Raw genomic sequence first — 19896 nt, forward strand, 5'->3', positions numbered from 1 at the left:
ACTGGAATTGACGTGAATTTTCGAATCGGATGATACGGGTAAAGGCGTTGGAGTATTCTGTTTGCACTCAACTGCCTTCAGCACTTGAACAGATCTGTGCATATGAACAACGTAAGCCTCCACATTGTCCAGGGATGTCATCTGTCATCTTGTTTATGAGTGTTAGAAATTAGAATTTAATTGGTTTTGTTAGTACCACCTGCAAATGCTATGTTTATAGATAGCAGAACTGGTCCTAGATTTTACAAAGTTAGAAGCAAAAACCAAACCACATTTTTAAACAAAAATATCGAGTAAAGAAGTCTTGACCCAGGTTACAAATGTCAAGACCATGTTTTTGAAACTATTAAAGACAAACAATATTTTGAAAACTTGATGCCGCATTTTATTAATAAACAAGAAGCTCGGAATTTCATGATTCTTTGGCTTGAACCAAAGCTCAGCTATGGCAGGTGGTAACAATTGTTATAATCTGACAATCATCACAAAACATTGCCAATTGCTTTGTACTATGCCAAACGTTTGAAAATAAACAAGTATTAATCAATATTTAATTGATTGGTCTAAAGTTATTGATAAAAAAATTGTTTAAGTTACTTCGTTTTTTTTGTCCAAGCCAAATTGCCAGAGTCCTATACCTTTTTGAATCCAGTGTTTTGCGGTTGCACGCCGGTTAAAAAAAAACAATTTCATTTAAAAATATATTTAATTAATTTAAAATTAAAATTTAGGTGTTATGTTAAAAAATATAACCATTTGATATTTTCTAATTTATATTTACTAAATAGTATCAATTTATATTTATAAAAACTTCAAACCAAAATATTCTCTATAATTTTTTTCTCTGCCACTAATAAAATAAATATATAGAAATCTAATGCAATATTTTTAAAAAATATAATATTATTTTTATAAGAGAATTATTAAAACATAATATTATTATTATTTTATCGAAACTTACAAAAAAAGATCTTAGTACTAAACTAATGAATTTTTATTTTATTATAATAATATGACTTTGGATATTTTTACAAGAATATAATATGTTAATATCATTCATTTATTATTAACCGTTGTTATATCTACTATTTATGACGTCCGCTTAGTAATTCTAAACGCTAAGCGTAAGGAATCATCCACATCTTCAAACATGCACAGTTATAAATACTGCATTTAAACCAGTTATGTTTTAAGTGTAACTAGGAGGTTTCCTACGAAATGCGCAGTGATAATAATTTTTTTTAAACTATGTTATTTTCTAATGTAACAATTAAATTTTAATATTTTTTAAAATTAGGTTTCTCATCATAAATATAAATGTTTTTCCTAAGTTATATTTTTTAGGCTAATCAATTTTTTTTTTATCCTAGAAAATAAATTTTATGTATTTCAAATTGTATTTTAGTATGTATATATATATATATATATATGAATGCATAAATTTTAGTATTTTAAATTTTATTTAAGACATATTAAAATAATAAATTAATCTATTTACTAACTCAATAAAAATATGAATTATATATACATTTAAATGATATAAAGTAATTTATTAATTAGCTCAATGAGTCGACTAAAAACCTTATAACAAAAATATTTTATGGTTATCATATATGAATTAATATAATAGTTTAGTAATTTGATTAGTTGTTCTCATAATAACTAATGAATTAAAGCATAATTTGAACATTTAAGTAACAAATATATCCATGATTAATTTTGACAAAAATATAAATATAAATATTCAGATATTTTTATTTTTCACTTCTAAGTTGATTTGAAAATTTATATATTTATAATTATATTATCAGTTTAAAATCTTCATTAATGGTAAAAAAATCTAAGTTATGGTTATATTTTTAGAATCTTACCAAAAATGTAAAACATCATAAATGATATTTGACATATCATAATAAAAACTAAGACATGTCATCATTTTTACCAAACCATGTCATTTTGTTTTTTTAAGAATGAATGTGGTAGTGACACATAACCAATTTTAAAAAATAACTTCACAAATAATGTCTAGAAAACTAGTGGATTATCCAATAGAAGAAAAAAAAACTCCGGAATCTGGTGCAGGTAAATAAAATTTGGACCTTGTGCATTTGCATCTCCGTCACACCTTTAATTGTGAGCATCACGTGATTGCATTAATTCAATTAATTGGTTACCTCTCAACTATATGGTTACAAGGAAATGATTATAGTATCGACATACAACTAGTGCCTAGTGGGGAGTATAATTTTATAATAGGGAATCTCAAATGACCTGCATGAAATGGACTTTTCAACGGTTACTAGCCAATGAAGTGATATCGGAATTACTGTTCCGGGTCACAGAGAAGACGGTGGAAGACTTTAGAACAGTCAATGGAGCGACCTTGTTGGCCTGAGCCGGAACCTGGTTCACGCCGGAAAATGTTGCTGCCGATCGAAATCGGGCTTTGGGCCCAGCAAAAGAAATTCATGCTTCTAGTCAATAATTTATAATTATATTTTAGCTACTTGTTTTCAAAAATTGTTTAGTCTAGTGGTAAAGTTTTTAATAGCAAAAGAAAGTTGTAAAAGTAAATGTCAGTTTTGTATTTCCAACCCATGTGTAATTATTTAAGTGATTTTAGAACACCTTTCTCGAAAAAATGATGATTTTCAAATGAGAATGAAAAACTCATGAGAACTACAGAAAAACATTTATCTTCTATAGATTGAATATTATCTTTGAAATTGTTGGGCGTGTTATGTTTTTTTTTCTATTCTACAATTCCAATGGTTTTAAATGAATTGGAGATGGATTAGGCGTCGACGGCCACACGAATCATGATTAGAAACTTTTTGTAAGTGATTAGAAAATTTCTTGAATCGGCGTCGACCATTAATCGTAAAATTGCTGGACCATAGATTCTGCCACGTCGCACAAGCCCGTTATCTTATCCCATATCAACTTGCGAGACGGTAGCCCTCTTTTAGCCCTTCATTTATTTAGACTCTAAGTTCATGTGTCAAAGGTATGCATCGGTATTGGGGGTCTCAATCGAATTTTAGTTTAATTCGATCAAGTTTTAGTTTTTCAAATTTATCAAAACCAGTCACATTCGGATTATATAAAACTTTGGTTCATGACCAATTCAGGTTTTATAGAATTCAAGTTGAAGTTAGTAAATCTTCAAAGAACCGATAAAACCTGATGTAATTTTGGGTTTGGGTCCAATCGATTCTTCGGTTTAAAAGTATCTGATTTGTACTTGTTTTGTAACCAAAACATAAGTATAATCGATTCTTCGGTTTTAAAGTACATGATTTGTATATAGTTTGTAACCAAAACATTAGTAAAATCGATTCAAAAAATAAGAAAGGAACATCAAACATGATCATTCAAAATCAAATGAAAGGTAAACATAGTTATTAATAGAAATAAAGCCAAATAAATGAAAACATAAAACGAAAACCAAAATCTCATGAAATAAAAAATATTATTCAATGAAAACAAAACTAAAATCTAAAAACTTCAAACTTTAACCGCCACATTCAACCATCAAATTTCATGTAATAAATAATTATTTTAGATGTTCAATAATATCTTAGTGTATTTTGGATACATATTATGAATTGAGATCATGTTTGGTACAAATCTTTTTTTGAAATTTTGAATGTTTTTGATTCTATCGGATATCTATTTAGGTTTCAATCCGGTTCAGATAATATACATAACCTAAAATGCCATAAACAAAATCCATTTAGTATTTATATTAGGTTCAGATCGATTCAGATTCATTTTTATCGGGTCGGGTTCAGTTCAAATTATTTGCAGAGCCCTAATAGAGGGGAAACAAAAGCATACTTTCTTTTGAAATCATACTTTATTAATCTTATTGTTTCACTGCAAATCACGAAACGAAATCAAATCAATTTTTGGGTTTTGTATTCAAGAGAAGTTTCTAACTTTTCCGTTATAATAAAAGGGGATACTTAAACTTTACATACAGAAAATTCTTTAAATTAATAATGTTATAATAATCTATAAAGTTATTAATTTAAAGAATTCTTTTTTTTTGTGTTTTTTTAAAATATTTTTTATTTGATAGAAGGAAAGAATCTTTTATTTCATAATATTTTTATATTATGTTGAAATTTTATAGAATTGAATATTATCTTTTTTTATGAAATTATTTGATAGATTTTATGTATGTTGAATACATATATATGGAAATATACAAATGAGTTTTTATATGTTTTTATTTCAAATTTATTACTTTAGTTTGAAAGGACCCGAACATTGAAGCCCGTCCAACATTCAATAAAGAAATACTAAAATATTGATATGAAAAATAGAAATTAGAAATACAGTTTATTTTGAAGATTGATAAACAATAAACTGTTTTATTTATGTATATATAAAATTTATATGTATCGTAATTATTAATGTATAATTTCAGTGAGACCATATATTTAGCTAGGAGTTTTCTAAATACTATTAACTTATTATTTTATCGAATTCATATTTTACACCAGTTCAATTTAGGACCAAAAAAATTTATTAATTTATCGAATATTAATTTATAGAGTTTTCATTGTATAATGAGTACTAGTTTCTGACTTTTTTTTTGTTTGAAACAGCTAGTTCCTAGCGCTTCAGATTGTAAGTCCGACCATTCCAAAGTTATTTGTTCTCTCAAATGATTTTTGATATTTAAATGGCTACTTGTCCCCAAATTATAACAGAAAACAAGTTGCAAATGTATAACGGGTCGAGCAATCAAAGATTCAAAATTCAAGGACCACTTGTTCATATCATAAGATCCACTTGTAAGACATTAACCACTTGTTCAAAACGAAGCTTGGCTATTGAAAAACTGAAAGCCTTTTATACCAATATGGATAAATCTGTAAGCGGGTTAGGTTATTCGTAGTCGGCTCGACTGGTATAGAAAATAATACTTGTGCACAATTAATATTAGAAGTCAACCAACACTTCATCATCACTACTAAAAGTTGATGATATAGTTTTGCAACATCATTTGTTGTCCTACCACGTATGTTTTGTAGATTTATCCAACAAATGATAAGTATCCAAGACTATGTAAGACTCGGCTAAATACTTTTCAAAGAAAATACTTTTAGGTTTCTGTAATTGTTTTCCATAGGAGTATGCAACAACGTAGTAGCAATTTTTTTTTTTGACACATCGTAATAGCACTTTTTATTATGTTTTTTTTTTTGAAAAAACATTGGCTCCAGGTGATTTCAGGAACACTGCAGCACATTTTTAGTAGGAGAAAGTCAGAGCATTTGGACCGTTCACGTTCACCTCTTAACTCCTGTTCTTCCAATGACCATGTAGCACAAATAAATGAATGGTTTCATGTAAAATGTTATGAACAACATTTAACCTTAAAAGTTGAAGCCTTCCAAATTCTTATCAGCCCACCTAGATATAACATTGGGGGTGTCCTTGAGCTCTGGTCAGAACAACACATTTTTTCAGTTTGTTTATGATGAATTTGCATTCTATACTCAATACACCGAAACAGACTTCTAGTCCAAGAGATTTGAGAACAACTTAGTTATTTAATCTGCAATCATGAAAAGCATCATTTAAACTTCCAAAATCATACAAACTTGTAGAATAATTAAGTACGATGTTTCTAGGTCAAGTGATTCTTCAAGATGACGAGATTGTTATCATTTTGCTCAACTATTAGAAATAATGAGTTCAACCAAGTAACAATAATGGACGAGGATTACTTAAAATTAGCAGTTGTTAAGCTTAGAGACAAAGTGTGCAGAAAAAGAAAAAGCTTAGAGACAAGTAATTGGTGTATACATATGTCATAAGCGAGTACATTTTCGGGAAAAAAAAATAAAAAGGTCAACGGAAAAAAGAGAAGATTCGACAAGTTAATTGGACTCCAATACTTAATAAATTAGTTTAATTGTGGACTCTGGATCATATAGAAAAATACCACAAAATGATCAGCCAACCTGCAATCTTACCAATCAATTATCCGCCCCTAAACACAACCAAATTTAAAGTGTTTCACCGTTGATTAGAAGTGTTAGATTATGGTTGCAAAGCTACAACTGAGAAATAACTTTAACTTAGGTGCAAATGGAGAAACTTTGAAGCTTGATACACAATTTGAGCTATTTCAAGTATGGATGGAAACAAATCTGGAGCAGCTGTTTCAATCTTGTCAGGATTGGAAGCTCGACAATTTTTTTGGGTGAACCGGGAAAACACCTTATCTCTCCTCCTACAGATTAAAAAAATGAGATACATTACAATTAAAGAATCTTATCGTAGCTTAGTAAGGTCTTGGATTGTTCTGTCTACCAATTAAGATGTTAATCTTCCCCCCCCCCCCCCCCCCCCCCCCAAAGAAGTGATGCTTTGAGTACAATTAAACCAATACAACTTGCATGGACTTGTACTTTTGTTATTGATAAATTGGTAAGATAATCCTACTTTTTTTTTTGCAAACATGATAATCCTACTTTTCTAACGTCAATATGTAAATATGCGCTATGGATGTGAAACAATAAGAAATGAGGTAGATAATCAATCACGTTTCGGCTTTAGTCTCCACTCTCCATCACCATGGTACGTGGATTATATAACAAAACCATGTTCTTAATTAAAGATTTAGTCACCTTATTAATGAGGTAAAAAGATGCTACACCTTTTCTGCAAGGCCTGTAAGGTGTAACATACGTTTTTCTGAAAAGTAAATTTAATAACTCCTAAAATGAAATTGAAATAGCCAATAAACATCAAACTCCCTTTTTCTTGTACCATAACCAGCGGGCAATTTTTTTACACGCGTATCCTGTTGTTTGTTTTCTTCTTAAAAGCAAAACCGTAACGTTTGTAATTTGCTTTGGAACAAGAGTTAGGAGCTATGTAGAACTTAGGCTCTACTGAATACTGTATTTTTACAAGTAAAGTTACAGTCCAATCCGTATAGCTTCCCTAAAATCAGGACTAAAAGGACGCTTTGGTGAAACAAAAAGAGGCATTATAGGCACTACGTGCTGAACATGAACATAGCAGTTTTGCCTCGTGTGTAATTCACGTGCCACTGAATTATTTTTTCTCAATATTTTTATTTTAATAAATATCAAAACTTCTTTTGGTTTGTTTATTGAGTTTTGTCGGTATCATCTCTGGGTGGTTCTCGTGCATGTCTCCCACTTTTCATCTCCAAAGTTTCCTCGTATCTCCACCCCTCTGGACCTCTGCTAACACTCAATTACCTAAATATCCCTCACATTTATAATCTTCTTTTATGTGCTTTAATTTGAAATTTGAAAACTAGTTTACGTTGCATAGACTCGTGAGCACGTAATTTTGAGCATATAGATAAAGGTGAGTGGTAAAAATTGTTTCACGTAACCCAGCGATGATATGATGAGGATTGACATACGATGATGTGAAGATTAAAGAAGTGGGCTTGATTGAGTGAGACGTAATTGCGAATATAGATAAAGGTGAGTGGTAAAGTTCGTAATATTGAAATGCATGGAGGGCAAATTCCAAAGAAGGAAAAAGTGGAAGAAAGAAAGAGATATTGGCATTCCCGAAGAAGGAACTCCCCAACTTTTGCCAAAACAAAATGCCAACTTCACTGAAACACACAACCTCCTTTCCACCACCATTTCTTGGTCTTTTCTTCTTTTTGGTAACACTAAAACAGTTAAAAAAAATGAAAACTTATAAATAAAAATACAAATCTCTAGTTAAAAATAATAGTTTGTCGAGAAAGTAATCGTATTAAAAATCTTTGTTTTAAATCAATGTCATAAAGCCTGGAATGCACCAGTTTTTTCCACCACTTTCTCCAAGAAACGCAAAAGATTAAAATTATACCAACTCACTTTAATTTATGACTCAGTAGTAACTTCTTCCTTATAAATACAAATTGTCCACAACTTCTCTGAGTTCCACTTCCAAGGAAACTCACAAACACACTTCATGCCTTTGAATGTCGCTTATAAAGATATTATAAAGGGATAATGAGAATCAGCTGTAATGGGTGTAGAGTCCTACGCAAGGGTTGCAACCAAGATTGCACCATAAGACCATGTCTTCAATGGATCAAATCCGCAGACTCCCAAGCCAATGCCACACTCTTCCTTGCCAAGTTCTATGGTCGAGCCGGTCTCCTTAACCTCATCGAATCTGGTCCTGACCATCTTCGTCCCGGTACACACTCTAAAATCAAAATCTTCCTTTGAATTATCCTTTTCATTCATAACGTTCACTGAATTATCTAACAATGCATTTGGGATTAGATTCTGTTACATGCACACACACATCACTTCTAAAGTGAGATTTTTATTTTCATTTTCTGTTTAATTTCATAACCTTGGTTGTGTTTTTTTTTTGTAATCTCTAGCAATATTTAGGTCACTTTTGTACGAAGCGTGTGGACGGATCGTGAACCCTGTGGATGGTTCTGTGGGTCTGATGTGGTCTGGAAACTGGGCCCAGTGCCAAGCAGCCGTTGATGCCATTCTCAACGGCTTACCCATCACTCACACGCCTCTCCCCAGTGCATCCTCGTCGCACCAGATCATTCCTCCTCACAGGACATACGACATACGCCACGTGGCGAAAGATCCAACAACAGGAGGCGACAGTTCGGAGAGTCTGGCCCTTGCCCCACGTGTTAACGGTAACAAGGCGAAGACACAAACTGGCCGGTTAAAACGCCTAGCAGAGACCGTGGACTACCAACTAGGTGAATGTAGTCACGACACGTGGCAGCTCCAGTGTTCTGGTGCAACGCATGGCTATGGTCAGTTGGCGTTGAAGAACGTGGCGAATCGAAGGGAAGATCCATTAAACCAAAGCTCGAATCTTGGGTGTGATGATCAAGTCGATACCAACGAGGTTGGCTTAGAGCTCAGACTTGGTTAGAAGCTAAAAGGACAAAAAAATGAGAGCATAATTATTATCGTAACTGTCGTTTTCATTAATAGTTTCACTTTCTGCTTACAATGGGAAAAGTTCAAGAGACGCAAATGAAACTTGAGCTACTCTGGCTTGTATGTATTTTAATTTGATATTAATGTAAAATCAATATGTGATAGAGGTCCTGAGTTTCGACGTGTTATATAGTAATTGTAGAATAGTGACTATCGTTATTTTATAGGTTTAATTAGTTTATCTCAACGAACGCCACTAAAATAATAATTTATTTTGATATTATTATCTTCTTGCATATGCAAAAAGGAAAAGGAAGTATTAGTATAAAATATTTCACCTAAGGAAATAGAATCAATCACCTTAATTCGTTTAAAAGTGAATCGAATTGAAATGGATCCCTGCCAGCCAGCTCAAAGGGAACGACACTGTCAGGTTGTTTTCGAGACTTGGGAAAATCAACAACAATTAAAAGAATATCCTTGAATGATGTATGACAAATATTTTGATTCCATACACATCTGGTAACTTTTCTTTTTGAACAACCCTTTTAATGTGACTTCATAAGTGACAAATGGTACGTAGGCATCTCTATGTGGGCCTCCAGAGTTGCGAGAAAAACATTCTGAAAGAAATATAGTCCAATGGGCCTTTCACGCTTACATATCGTGGACAGAACCACGTATAAACAATGAACCACCCACTTGATAAAATATCGGCAAAAGAGAGAGAGAAAAAGCACGATAGAGTGAGTCAACTACTCACCTTGTACTTCCCACAAATCTCACTTTATTAAAACCTTAATCCAAACAAACTCAAATCAGCATAGAGACAGAGAGATGTCAGAGTACCTGGTCACTGGAGGAACTGGTTTCATCGCTTCTTACATCATCAAATCACTCCTTGAACTCGGACACACAGTTCGAACCACTGTCCGAAACCCTCGTAAGATATATCCTTTTATTATTATTTATTTATTTCGAATCTTTACCAGTAACTTGATTTTGATTTGTGTTTGAGAAGAGGATGAAGAGAAAGTAGGTTTCTTATGGGAACTGAAAGGAGCGAAAGAGAGGCTGAAGATGTTCAAAGCTGATCTAACGGTTGATGGAAGCTTTAACGAAGCAGTAAACGGCGTCGATGGAGTATTCCACACGGCTTCTCCTGTTCTTGTTCCACAGGATCACAACATTCAAGAAACGTTGGTTGATCCTATCATCAAGGGTACAACCAATGTTATGAACTCCTGTGCTAAGTCCAAAACCACTCTTAAAAGGATCGTTCTTACTTCTTCTTGCTCCTCGATACGGTACCGTTTCGACGCCACCAAAGCCTCTCCTCTCAACGAGTCGCATTGGAGTGACCCTGATTACTGCAAACGCTTCAACGTGAGAAAACATTTATCGATTTTTTTTTTGTAACACATTTATTTGTTATCTATATAGAAAGAAAGAACTCTGCTGATGGTATGTGTGTGGTTTTGGATATATGTATTAGCTTTGGTACGCATATGCAAAGACTCTAGGTGAGAAAGAGGCTTGGAGAATAGCTGAAGAGAAAGGGTTAAACTTAGTGGTTGTGAATTCTTCCTTTGTGGTTGGTCCATTGCTTGGACCTAAACCCACAAGTACTCTTCTTTACATCCTCGCCATTGTCAAAGGTCTTGCTGGAGAGTATCCGAATTTAACGGTCGGGTTTGTGCACATAGACGATGTAGTTGCTGCACATGTGTTAGCCATGGAAGAGCCTAAAGCATCAGGGAGAATCGTATGTTCGAGTTCGGTTGCTCATTGGTCTGAGATCATTGTGTTGCTAAGAAACAAGTATCCTAATTACCCACTTGAGAGCAAGTAATATCTCACGTCTGCAAGATTACATAGTGGAGATCTCATTTGGTGGGTTGACTGATTTTTTGTTTTATTTTTCAGGTGCAGTGACAAAGAAGGGGAGAATAATCCACATAGTATGGATACAAGGAAGATGCATGAATTGGGATTTGCATCATTCAAGTCATTGCCTGAGATGTTTGATGATTGTATCCGCAGTTTTCAGGAGAAGGGTCTGCTCTGATGATATTCCGTCTCTATTTATCTTTATTGTCGGTTGCTAGATCGTGATTGTGTAACCGATTGGTTCTAGTATAACAATAAAACTCAATAAGCTGGTTTAATCAATAGTTTGTTCAAATCTTGTTGTATTAAGCGTTAGCAAATGATCTTTAAGTGGTGGCTTTCTATTGTACATGATGGTTTTATAATCAAGTTAGTAATACGAAGGCAACATCTTATTTGAACTTTTTTTTCTTTTTGAACAGAATATCTTATTTGAACTAGGACAGATTTTTTACAGTCTCATTTAAGTGAAGAGAGGTTATTATCCCCATGATCCAAAAGTGGTTCATTGCTAGTAATAGCAACAATGAAAATTTCCATGTCTTAGCTTTCTTAAATGAAACTCCTCCCACCTTGAAGGGCTCAAATTAAATCGTACTCAGGCTAATGGGCCGAGAAACACATCTTTCAATAGAAAAGTTTTGTGCACTTCCAAGGACAATCCAATCCATAGAAACATCAAAGGTTTAAGAACTTCAATAGAAAAGTTTTGTACACTTCCAAGAACAATCCAAGACCCTCAATAGAAAATGCTAATGTTAAAGTCTTACATTGTGTATGAATGTGAATATACTTTTATAAAAACTAATATAACATCACAAGATCCTCTACTTCATCACCTCGCATGTGCATCACAAAGCTCTCCTTCTTATGGTGTATCACGTGACTAAAACATGACACGCACGTACGGAGAAAAACAGTAATACTAATACTTTTTTTTTTCCATCTATTAGTTTTTAATAAAAGACTAAGCCCAAAAGGGAAAGTCCACATACATTATACATTAGTCAAAAAGCCCAATACAAAGGGACAAAAAAACGAAATGGATCATGAGCCCAACCCATTAAACCGACCGTTCTATCGATCGCATCTAAACCAAACCGTTTCACCAAACGCCACGCGTCCCGCAAAAGCGTAAGGACGCCCACGTGTCACCCGATCACAACGCCGTGACCCACGCGTCGTTTCACCTCCACCGCTTCAGCCATCAGCCATCTCGAGATTCTACGCCGGAAAGCAAATCGACGGTGCACCGGAACTCACCAAACCACATAGGCATCACACCAGTAACACCATCCTCCAACATATTCTCAGACCTAAAGGTCACCACCAGACCAAACAGAGTACTCGCCACCGGAATCCACCGATTCCTCAACCACACCACCGAAAATCACCTCCAACAACTCTATTGAAGGTTCAGAAGATTCAGTAGTAAAATCACACCGTCCAGAGGACCCGAAATCGAAACCAAACCCATACCCCAAGAACTTCATATCACAACATCAAACTCCAACCATCACAAAAACCGGCAAAGAAGAACTGGAGAAGCTTCTTCTTCCCAGAAGCAAAGCCTGATGACCGGGAAACTAGATCGGAAAAGCTCCGACAGACCAAAGAAACCAAGCTTTCTCTCTCCTCTGTGTAAAAATTTTAGAGAGGGAACAGAGCTGAGAGAGAAGCTATTTTCGTTACTTTGTCCAGAATCTATACTAATACAAGAACATGTGCAATCGTGGAAGGATTACTAGTATTAGACTATAGAGTATAAAAGTCATCCTTTGACTATTGCTCATTCCCAATCAACCTTTGGATTTTTTTTATAATTATTACAATCTAAAATGCCATACAGCTGTTATAAATACCTTTAATTAATTGAAAAACCTGACAAAACCAACCCCTGACTTGCTGCCACTTCCGTGCAACTCCCCTCTTTAATTCCTCACTCTCTTCTTCACTAGTATTCAACTTTTTCTACTAAAAGAGAAATTAATTTAAATTTATAAATAAATAAAAATTAGGTAGAAGAATGGTGTTTTGTGATGGCGCGGCGAATCAGCAGAGAAACAGTGGCCAGCAAACTTTTCATGAATTGTTCCTTTCTATTAGATTCTTTGTTAGAATAACAACACCTCATTAACGTTAACGCTCCATTGGACCATTGATAATGAATGAGATGTATGACAAACAACGGCGATAAGAACAATGTAACAACAAACTATATAAATATGAAAACCATTAATTACTGTTAGAACTAGTCAATAAGAGGTTTAGTGGATGTAGTAATTAATGTTAGTAATAAAACTATTAAACTTTGGACGGCTCTTAAAGCACAATGGAAAAAACAAAAATACTTATGAGATTAATTAACCACAAGAGTAGCATACACACTTTCATCTTATACCTCTATAAACCGAAACTAAATTAAAACTCACTAAACTGCAAAACCCGGCTAATTATGTCTTAAGATCTTACTTCTCTCCGGAATACACTTTCTTGTAGTAGTATGTCTTAACATAAAACCCAAAACTAAAAATAAACACTCTTATAACTTAAGCTGCAAGACTTTTCAAGGGGATGTGTTGATCGGCGAAAAAGAAGCTAGAGTCGAACTCAGCATCTGGAAAGTCCCAATCAGGTAGCTCGCTCGGACCACTGTCTTCGAACCCGAGCATAGTGAAGTCATCAAACTGATCATCAGTGAACAAACAATCCAAGTTCAGCTGGTCATGCTCTTCAGTAAAGAAACCAAGATCACCCATTTGTCCCTCTTCAGCAAAGAAACCAAGATCAGGGATCGGTAGTTCCGCAAAGTTGAAACCGAACAACACTTCCTTGCTTGACGAATCAACACCAGCAGTAGTAGTGGCGATCTTGATCTCTTCTTTAAGAGCTGGAGGTGAAGCTGAAGTGTCTTGCTCAAGAGGTGAAGAGCGAGAGCATTGACTAGTCTCGGACACAGACGCAGAATCATTAGAAGTCGCGAGGAGTGCGTCATACTCTTTCCTCTTGTCTTTATAAGCTTGATGAGCTGCTTCTTCGGTCTCAAAAGTACCCAACCATGTCCTGTTCTTGGTGATAGGATGTCGAATCTCAGCAGCCCATTTACCCCATTTCCTCTGCCTAACACCAACAGGCTTCTTAGACAGCCTAGGACGAGAAGCTGCTGCAGCTGCCGCTTTCTTGCTGATGGTTTTGGTACTGTCCTCCGAAGAACTCACGGAAGTAGGCTCAACACTAGGAGGAGGAGCAGACTCCAGCAGAGGTGGGAAGTTAACCACACGGACGATGCGTCTCATCTTGGTCTCTCCCTCGTCGCTTGATGAATCATCAGTTGCGTAGGGATCGTTGACCAAGATCCTAACTTTTCTCAAAGGTTGTTGTTGGGTTTCTTGAGGATTGCTTCTCTTTGGTTTCTTCGTATCACTCAAAGAACTTAAACACAGTTGTTTCCTAATCCCTACCATTTCCAAAACCCCAAATCTTCAAAAAGACACACTCTTCAGATCAAAACTTGTTTTGTAATAAAAAGATCTCAGCGAACAATAAAAAAAGAAAAATTTTGCTGCTTTATGTGAAAACCACCAAAGACTTCAACACCAGAATAAGTCCTGAGGCATAAAAAAACAAAACACAAAGTCTTCACCTTTAGTCTCTTAGATCTCTTAAAGAAGATGAGAAATGAAAAAAAAGATGATACCTTTTGGGTCTTAAGCGCATGGAAAGAGAAGGACTCTCGAGAACAAGCCTCTGCTTAACGCAGAAGTGAAGAGCAGCCAGACAAGATTTCGAACGAGTAGTTGTTGAAGAAGATGATGATGAAATAATCAGACAAGAGATGTTGAGCAGGGACAAAATCACAGCTTTTGATTCAAACTCAGCCGACATAAATCTTCTCACGGAACTCTAAGTTTTAACTGTTCCTGTTCTTCGTTAAGACAGAGAGACAAGAAGAAGAACAAAAGTGAGAAAGAAACACAAAATAAAAACCCACACAGCTAAAACCCTAGAGAGATTAGATATCTGGGGACGAGATTTTTCCTATGGTTTATATAAAAAAAATTAAAAACGAAGGATCCGTGACAAAGTTGCAGAGAGGAGGAAAAAAAAACAGTAAACAAGTGTTAAAAAAATAAACTGGATTCTTACAGAGAGACGACGCAAATCTCTAGAAGAGAAACAATAAATAAATGCAAGGAGGAAGATGGTGAAGAAAACGATTCTTTTTTTTATAAATAAATTCAAGAAAAAAAATGCAGAATAAGCAATGAATGTTTAATAACCTTGTTTTGATGTTTCTTCGGATTCTCTCTATTCTTTCTGCTTTGGTTGTTCTCTTTGGCTCTGAGTATATCTTTCACACTCTCATTTACATATAAACACACTGATTTTTTAAAATTAAAAAAAAAACACTGATTTTTCACTTTTGTAAAGGTCAAAAATGAACCATTCAAAGAAAAGAGCGCATGATTATGGGAAAATAGAGCATTCACTTTTTTAGTTAGATTTTTAACAGCTAGTTAGAGACTGAAATGGTGAATATAACACTATTTTGTAAAATAAAATTTCCTAAACTATTGGTTTTTACTTTTTTATTGCGCTACATTTCTTTTTTTATTAACAACAAAAAAAGAAGAGAATTTTAACATAGTATTGTTATGGGGAGACCATCTAATGAAATTAGCTGGCATGGTGGGACTAGAGACAATTTTTCACATTAATGGCGCATGACTCCTCTCATGCATCTATCATGGCCCGCCAAGAATTCCCGCGCGTGGTTCTCACTCACCCTCGCCACTAAATTTCTCATGAGTCATTTTCAAATTTTATGCTTTTTAATTTTCCCATAATTGTTTTGATATTTATTTGGATACAAATCTATTTTTATATAAATCTACTAATTTTGGTATAAAGAATCTCAATTATAGTTAAAAGAATATATAACCAAATCTTTTTAAAATCTAACTAAATCCCACTTTCACTGGGTTTCTCTCTTTGTCTTGGTGAAATAAAAGGAAAATCACATTTGGTTTTAGATTTTGGTTGAGCCGGACCGGAAAAATAGAGCTAATCCAACTGTTGTGTAATTCTAAGCGCAAAACTCACGCGTTTGGTGTTTCTCTTGCATCGGCTGATCGGCAACAAAGAGCGATGACTCAAAATGATTTAATGAGAAAGTTAGAAAAAAAAACAATTGGTTGAGTTTTGTACAATTGTACGGCTTACATTTAGGTTTCGTTAGAAACTTATCATGTACTGAATGAAACAGACAAAAAATACCGGAAAATCAAATGTCGGAGTTAAATTTTAGATTTTCGATGTTTAGATGCATTTAAATAAGGAAATTTATACGGGTTATTAATTTAAAAATTAGAATACGGATGTATATATTTTTCGAGCGTTGCGGAAAATAATTAAAAGTTAGTGCATGAGTCTTGACTTTCGCTCACTCTATTATCAAATGTTCAAAGTTGTTTATTTTTAAACAGGGTAGTGAAGTGATCATGGAATAAATTATAAATTTCAAACTAAAAATTAATCAAGCGGCAAGCTATATATTTAAGGAACAACACCATATATAATTATTGGATGTGGAAAGTAAGTGCTGTTTTAATATCGAACTTTGTCTAATATTTTATTGAAGAATGTTTAAGACACATGCGACACATGTATAAAAAGATTCTTCCTATGTTTTGCTTCAATCTTACTCAAAGCTAGTTTTAGTCACTATCATAAATCATAACAATTTAACATCATTACATTATCATAATACCTTTTGTAAAAGAAATACAATGAAATTCAAATTTCCATGATTTAAAAAGAGGTGGTATGTGTAGTATGTCATATTTTGATATATGGTGGAGAAAACAAAATCACATGACATGAGCAACCTAAGTATGATAAGATCACACAATAATACTAGGACTAGAGATTACGAAACCCATGGATAGTATAAATATATTAGTTTGTGTTTCTTTTTCTAAAAAATAATACTATGAGGTTCGGGACAAACCCCTAATTCTCTCAGATCCGAAACCATATATATTTATTTACGTATATATAATTTGGTAATACGAGTATCTAAAGGCGTTACAAAATTTAGTGGAAGCACGACCTGGTGGTAATAATAACAAGAAAAGGAAGGGAATGTATAACTATAAAACGTATTAAAGTTTAGCAAGAGAGATGCACGTGAGAGGAGATGCAGATATGGGTTCGTAGGATCACCACGTCTTCGCATTTAAGTGAAGAAGTAGCATCAGCTCTTCGCCACCTGCCAAGTTCACAGAGTACAAATCTAATGATCCATCTCTTTATCACGTGATCTCTATAAAGTAATCCCCCACTATGTTCATTCTGAATCTAAACTATTATGTTACAACATGTGCGATCTCTTACCATCTGAAATTATTATTAAATGACCATGTTACCAAAATGCTCCTTTAGTGCGTGATAAGGCGTTTCAGTGTGGATGCTATGTCAGTGCATGCATCCATGATCCACAACTCTATTTGTAGTAAAGAATTATAGGAACCAAATTTTGTTATAGTCTCCAATCTCTTAAATTAGTAATCAATCACTAATCTCAAAAAAACTCAGTAAGTCGTTTCAGTTTTGTCAGTGCATGCATTTATGATCCGCGCAACTCTCTTTGTAATAAAAGAATTATATGACTGAACCTTTTATTTACATCTAACTTCTTCAATTAGTAATCACTAAGATGGGCATAGATCGGATATCTAGATTTTTTAAAGTATTATAATTTGTTTCGTATATTATGGATATTTTTTTTTTAATTTGCTTCGCAAAAATATAGATATCCGGAAAATAAATAAATATTTGCAGATATTTACAAATACTTACGTATATATCATATATTTTGATTAATACAAATAATCTTAAATATTTAATAAAAATTTTGTTTGTAAATGTTTTTTTACATGATATATAAATAAAAATTAAAACAAGTAATGAATCTACATATTTTGTAAAAATTTTAAACTTAGTTAACAATTATAATAACACATAACTTAAGAAAAAAATTATAATTGTCATAATTTTTTCTCTTCTTTATTTTTTTGATCAATTTTTCTCTTCTTTTTATGTAATATTTTTATATAGGTAATTATGTGAATAAAATCTGTCAAATCATATGTTAGAATAATAATTATATAATTTTAAAACTTTAAAACTTTAAATATAATCAAGATATACATGAATTTATATGTTGTCGGATCAAAGCGGATATTCGTTTCTCAAAATTTTAATATTTATAATTTGTTTCGTTTTTAACAGATATTGATTTTTATTATTTGTTCTATTTGAAAGTTTACAAATATTCAAAATTTTTGAATCGAATCGAAATAAATAACGAGTCAAATCAAATTTAACGAATAAAATGCTCAGCCAAGTAATCACAATCTTTGAAAAACTCTACCACAGCTATTCTTTCGAAATATGTCAAGTCAATAAAACTTTTTAAATTTCTGTCTGCCGTTAATAACTTGTATATTTCATGGTCTTCTCGTTTTATGTGTGAAGTACTGTTTCCACATCTGGTGTTGTAGATGTCATGAAGCTCAATAGCTTGAACACTGGGCTACCCTGCGTTTTTCTCAAAGCATTTCCAGTATGCGTTTGGAAGTAACTAAAATTGAGTCCATAAAGACCATGTGTGTGTGCTCGCATAGGACACTTCTCTTATTGTGGTAAGAAGATTGAGTCTATATACTCTATAAAGACTGTGAATATGTATTTGTGAACGTTGAGATGAACAATGACGTTTTAAACTTCTTTGATGCTCTGTATTCAATTTTTCTTAAGTTTTGTTCGTGCTCACACAATTGTCATTCGAAAAACAAAAACCAATATTGTTTTTTTCATATTTACTCTAATTACTGTTTTAATAGAGAAAAATATACACTTTTTTTTTATCAAGTTTTGCTAGAGTAACATCATTTACTCTATTTTTTTTTCTTTTTTTTCTATGATTTTATTTTTATATATTTCTCACCTATTTTTTTATTCGACTTGAGTACTCAAGAAAACTAATCATACTTATAATTTGTAATAGCGTTCAACATGAGCATCTGCATGCATATTCATGGTGATTTATTAGCTTCCAATTTCAAATTTTGCATAACTTTCCATAATTTTTGAAGTCTTTGGGTCCAACTCGTGACCATTCTGGAAACAAAAGAAATAAATAGAAAATAAATGTAGAAAAAAAATTGCAGAAACGAAAAAAAAATTATTGTTCCATCCCATATTTAACAAGGGATAACTTTGTTCTTTATTTTTCTACAAAAAAAAAGAAATAGTAAAAAATAAAAAAGAAAATTTATTCCTTATGAATCGTGAACTTTTTAAAAATGTTAGGAAATGCATTATTGCTTGTCGTTCCTTGTCACCATTCACACAATATATAAAACGGGACTCTCAAAATGGACAAGTTGAGAATCATGTAATATGTTCGAAAAATAAATGTTGAAAATTTCATGTGTTAGTGGTCGGGTGGTACATGATCCTGTAATGATCCTAAAGATCGGAGATTTAAATTCGTTGTCTTCTAATGACCTTAGCCGAACGACGGAGATATCTAATTCTCTTTGCATACAACTGTGTCTAAGGGTATTTTTATCTCTATTCCATTTTTTTTATTTAAAATAGAGTAAAAGTGAATATGGAGTAAGAAATACTCTAACCCAATTTCATATCTCACTCCATAATAAAATTTACTCTATAAATAGAGTAATCTAATTTTTTTTGTTCATCACTCCATTATAGAATGAAAAATAAAATTGGATTAAAACAATTTTACTCTATTTTCACTTTTACTTTATTTTAAAAAAAAATTGAATTTTACATTAGAAATGTTCTAACTAGTACCAGTAGTTAAAAACCTAAAAATTAGTCTGATAGGTTCGGCTCCGCCGAAATCCCTGGATCGACAAAAAGAATTGTTAAAAATCTTTTCGCTTTTACACTATATATGCAATTATGTAACAAAATAACTTTATATTTTGCTTTCATCCACTTAAACATTGAATATAAGAACATAAATTTAAATAAAATATTACAA

The 19896-nt window shown here is 33.0% G+C and overlaps 3 protein-coding genes across 4 annotated transcripts; 2 read left to right on the plus strand and 1 right to left on the minus strand.

The window, feature by feature from the left end:
- The first annotated feature begins 7841 nt into the window (after positions 1-7841).
- Positions 7842-9091, plus strand: LOC106357166 (LOB domain-containing protein 42). Its single transcript, XM_013796845.3, has 2 exons — positions 7842-8202; positions 8396-9091. Exons 1-2 carry the CDS (start codon positions 8013-8015, stop codon positions 8917-8919), a joined length of 714 nt encoding a protein of 237 aa, XP_013652299.2. The 5' UTR covers positions 7842-8012; the 3' UTR covers positions 8920-9091.
- Positions 9092-9511: 420 nt separating this feature from the next.
- LOC125576297 (tetraketide alpha-pyrone reductase 2-like) lies at positions 9512-11246 on the plus strand. The gene is made up of 4 exons (XM_048736033.1): positions 9512-9870; positions 9949-10313; positions 10423-10775; positions 10854-11246. The coding sequence occupies exons 1-4, from the start codon at positions 9765-9767 to the stop codon at positions 10993-10995; spliced, it is 966 nt and encodes a 321-aa protein (XP_048591990.1). The 5' UTR covers positions 9512-9764; the 3' UTR covers positions 10996-11246.
- Positions 11247-13150: 1904 nt separating this feature from the next.
- On the minus strand, positions 13151-15256 carry LOC106354017 (ethylene-responsive transcription factor ERF118-like). Of its 2 annotated transcripts, none has more exons than XM_013793858.2 (3): positions 15098-15256; positions 14515-14737; positions 13151-14425 (listed from the first exon to the last, which is right to left on the minus strand). In XM_013793858.2, the coding sequence occupies exon 3, from the start codon at positions 14279-14281 to the stop codon at positions 13367-13369; it is 915 nt and encodes a 304-aa protein (XP_013649312.2). In that variant the 5' UTR covers positions 14282-14425; positions 14515-14737; positions 15098-15256; the 3' UTR covers positions 13151-13366. The 2 variants fall into 2 exon arrangements, with proteins under 2 accessions (XP_013649312.2, XP_013649313.2); XM_013793859.3 differs by lacking the exon at positions 15098-15256 and adding an exon at positions 14964-15088.
- Positions 15257-19896: the final 4640 nt, after the last annotated feature.

The sequence above is a fragment of the Brassica napus genome, chromosome A7 (assembly GCF_020379485.1).
Source record: "Brassica napus cultivar Da-Ae chromosome A7, Da-Ae, whole genome shotgun sequence".
Taxonomy (NCBI): domain Eukaryota; kingdom Viridiplantae; phylum Streptophyta; class Magnoliopsida; order Brassicales; family Brassicaceae; genus Brassica; species Brassica napus.

Bases quoted from the DNA above. Each gene is read 5' to 3' on its own strand.
- LOC106354017 (XM_013793858.2), bottom strand. From the start codon at position 14,281: ATGGTAGGGATTAGGAAACAACTGTGTTTAAGTTCTTTGAGTGATACG.
- LOC125576297 (XM_048736033.1), top strand. From the start codon at position 9,765: ATGTCAGAGTACCTGGTCACTGGAGGAACTGGTTTCATCGCTTCTTAC. The intron at 10,314-10,422 runs GTGAGAAAACAT...TATATGTATTAG, and splicing joins ATTACTGCAAACGCTTCAAC to CTTTGGTACGCATATGCAAA. The intron at 10,776-10,853 runs GTAATATCTCAC...TTTATTTTTCAG, and splicing joins AATTACCCACTTGAGAGCAA to GTGCAGTGACAAAGAAGGGG.
- LOC106357166 (XM_013796845.3), top strand. From the start codon at position 8,013: ATGAGAATCAGCTGTAATGGGTGTAGAGTCCTACGCAAGGGTTGCAAC. The intron at 8,203-8,395 runs GTACACACTCTA...TGTAATCTCTAG, and splicing joins TCCTGACCATCTTCGTCCCG to CAATATTTAGGTCACTTTTG.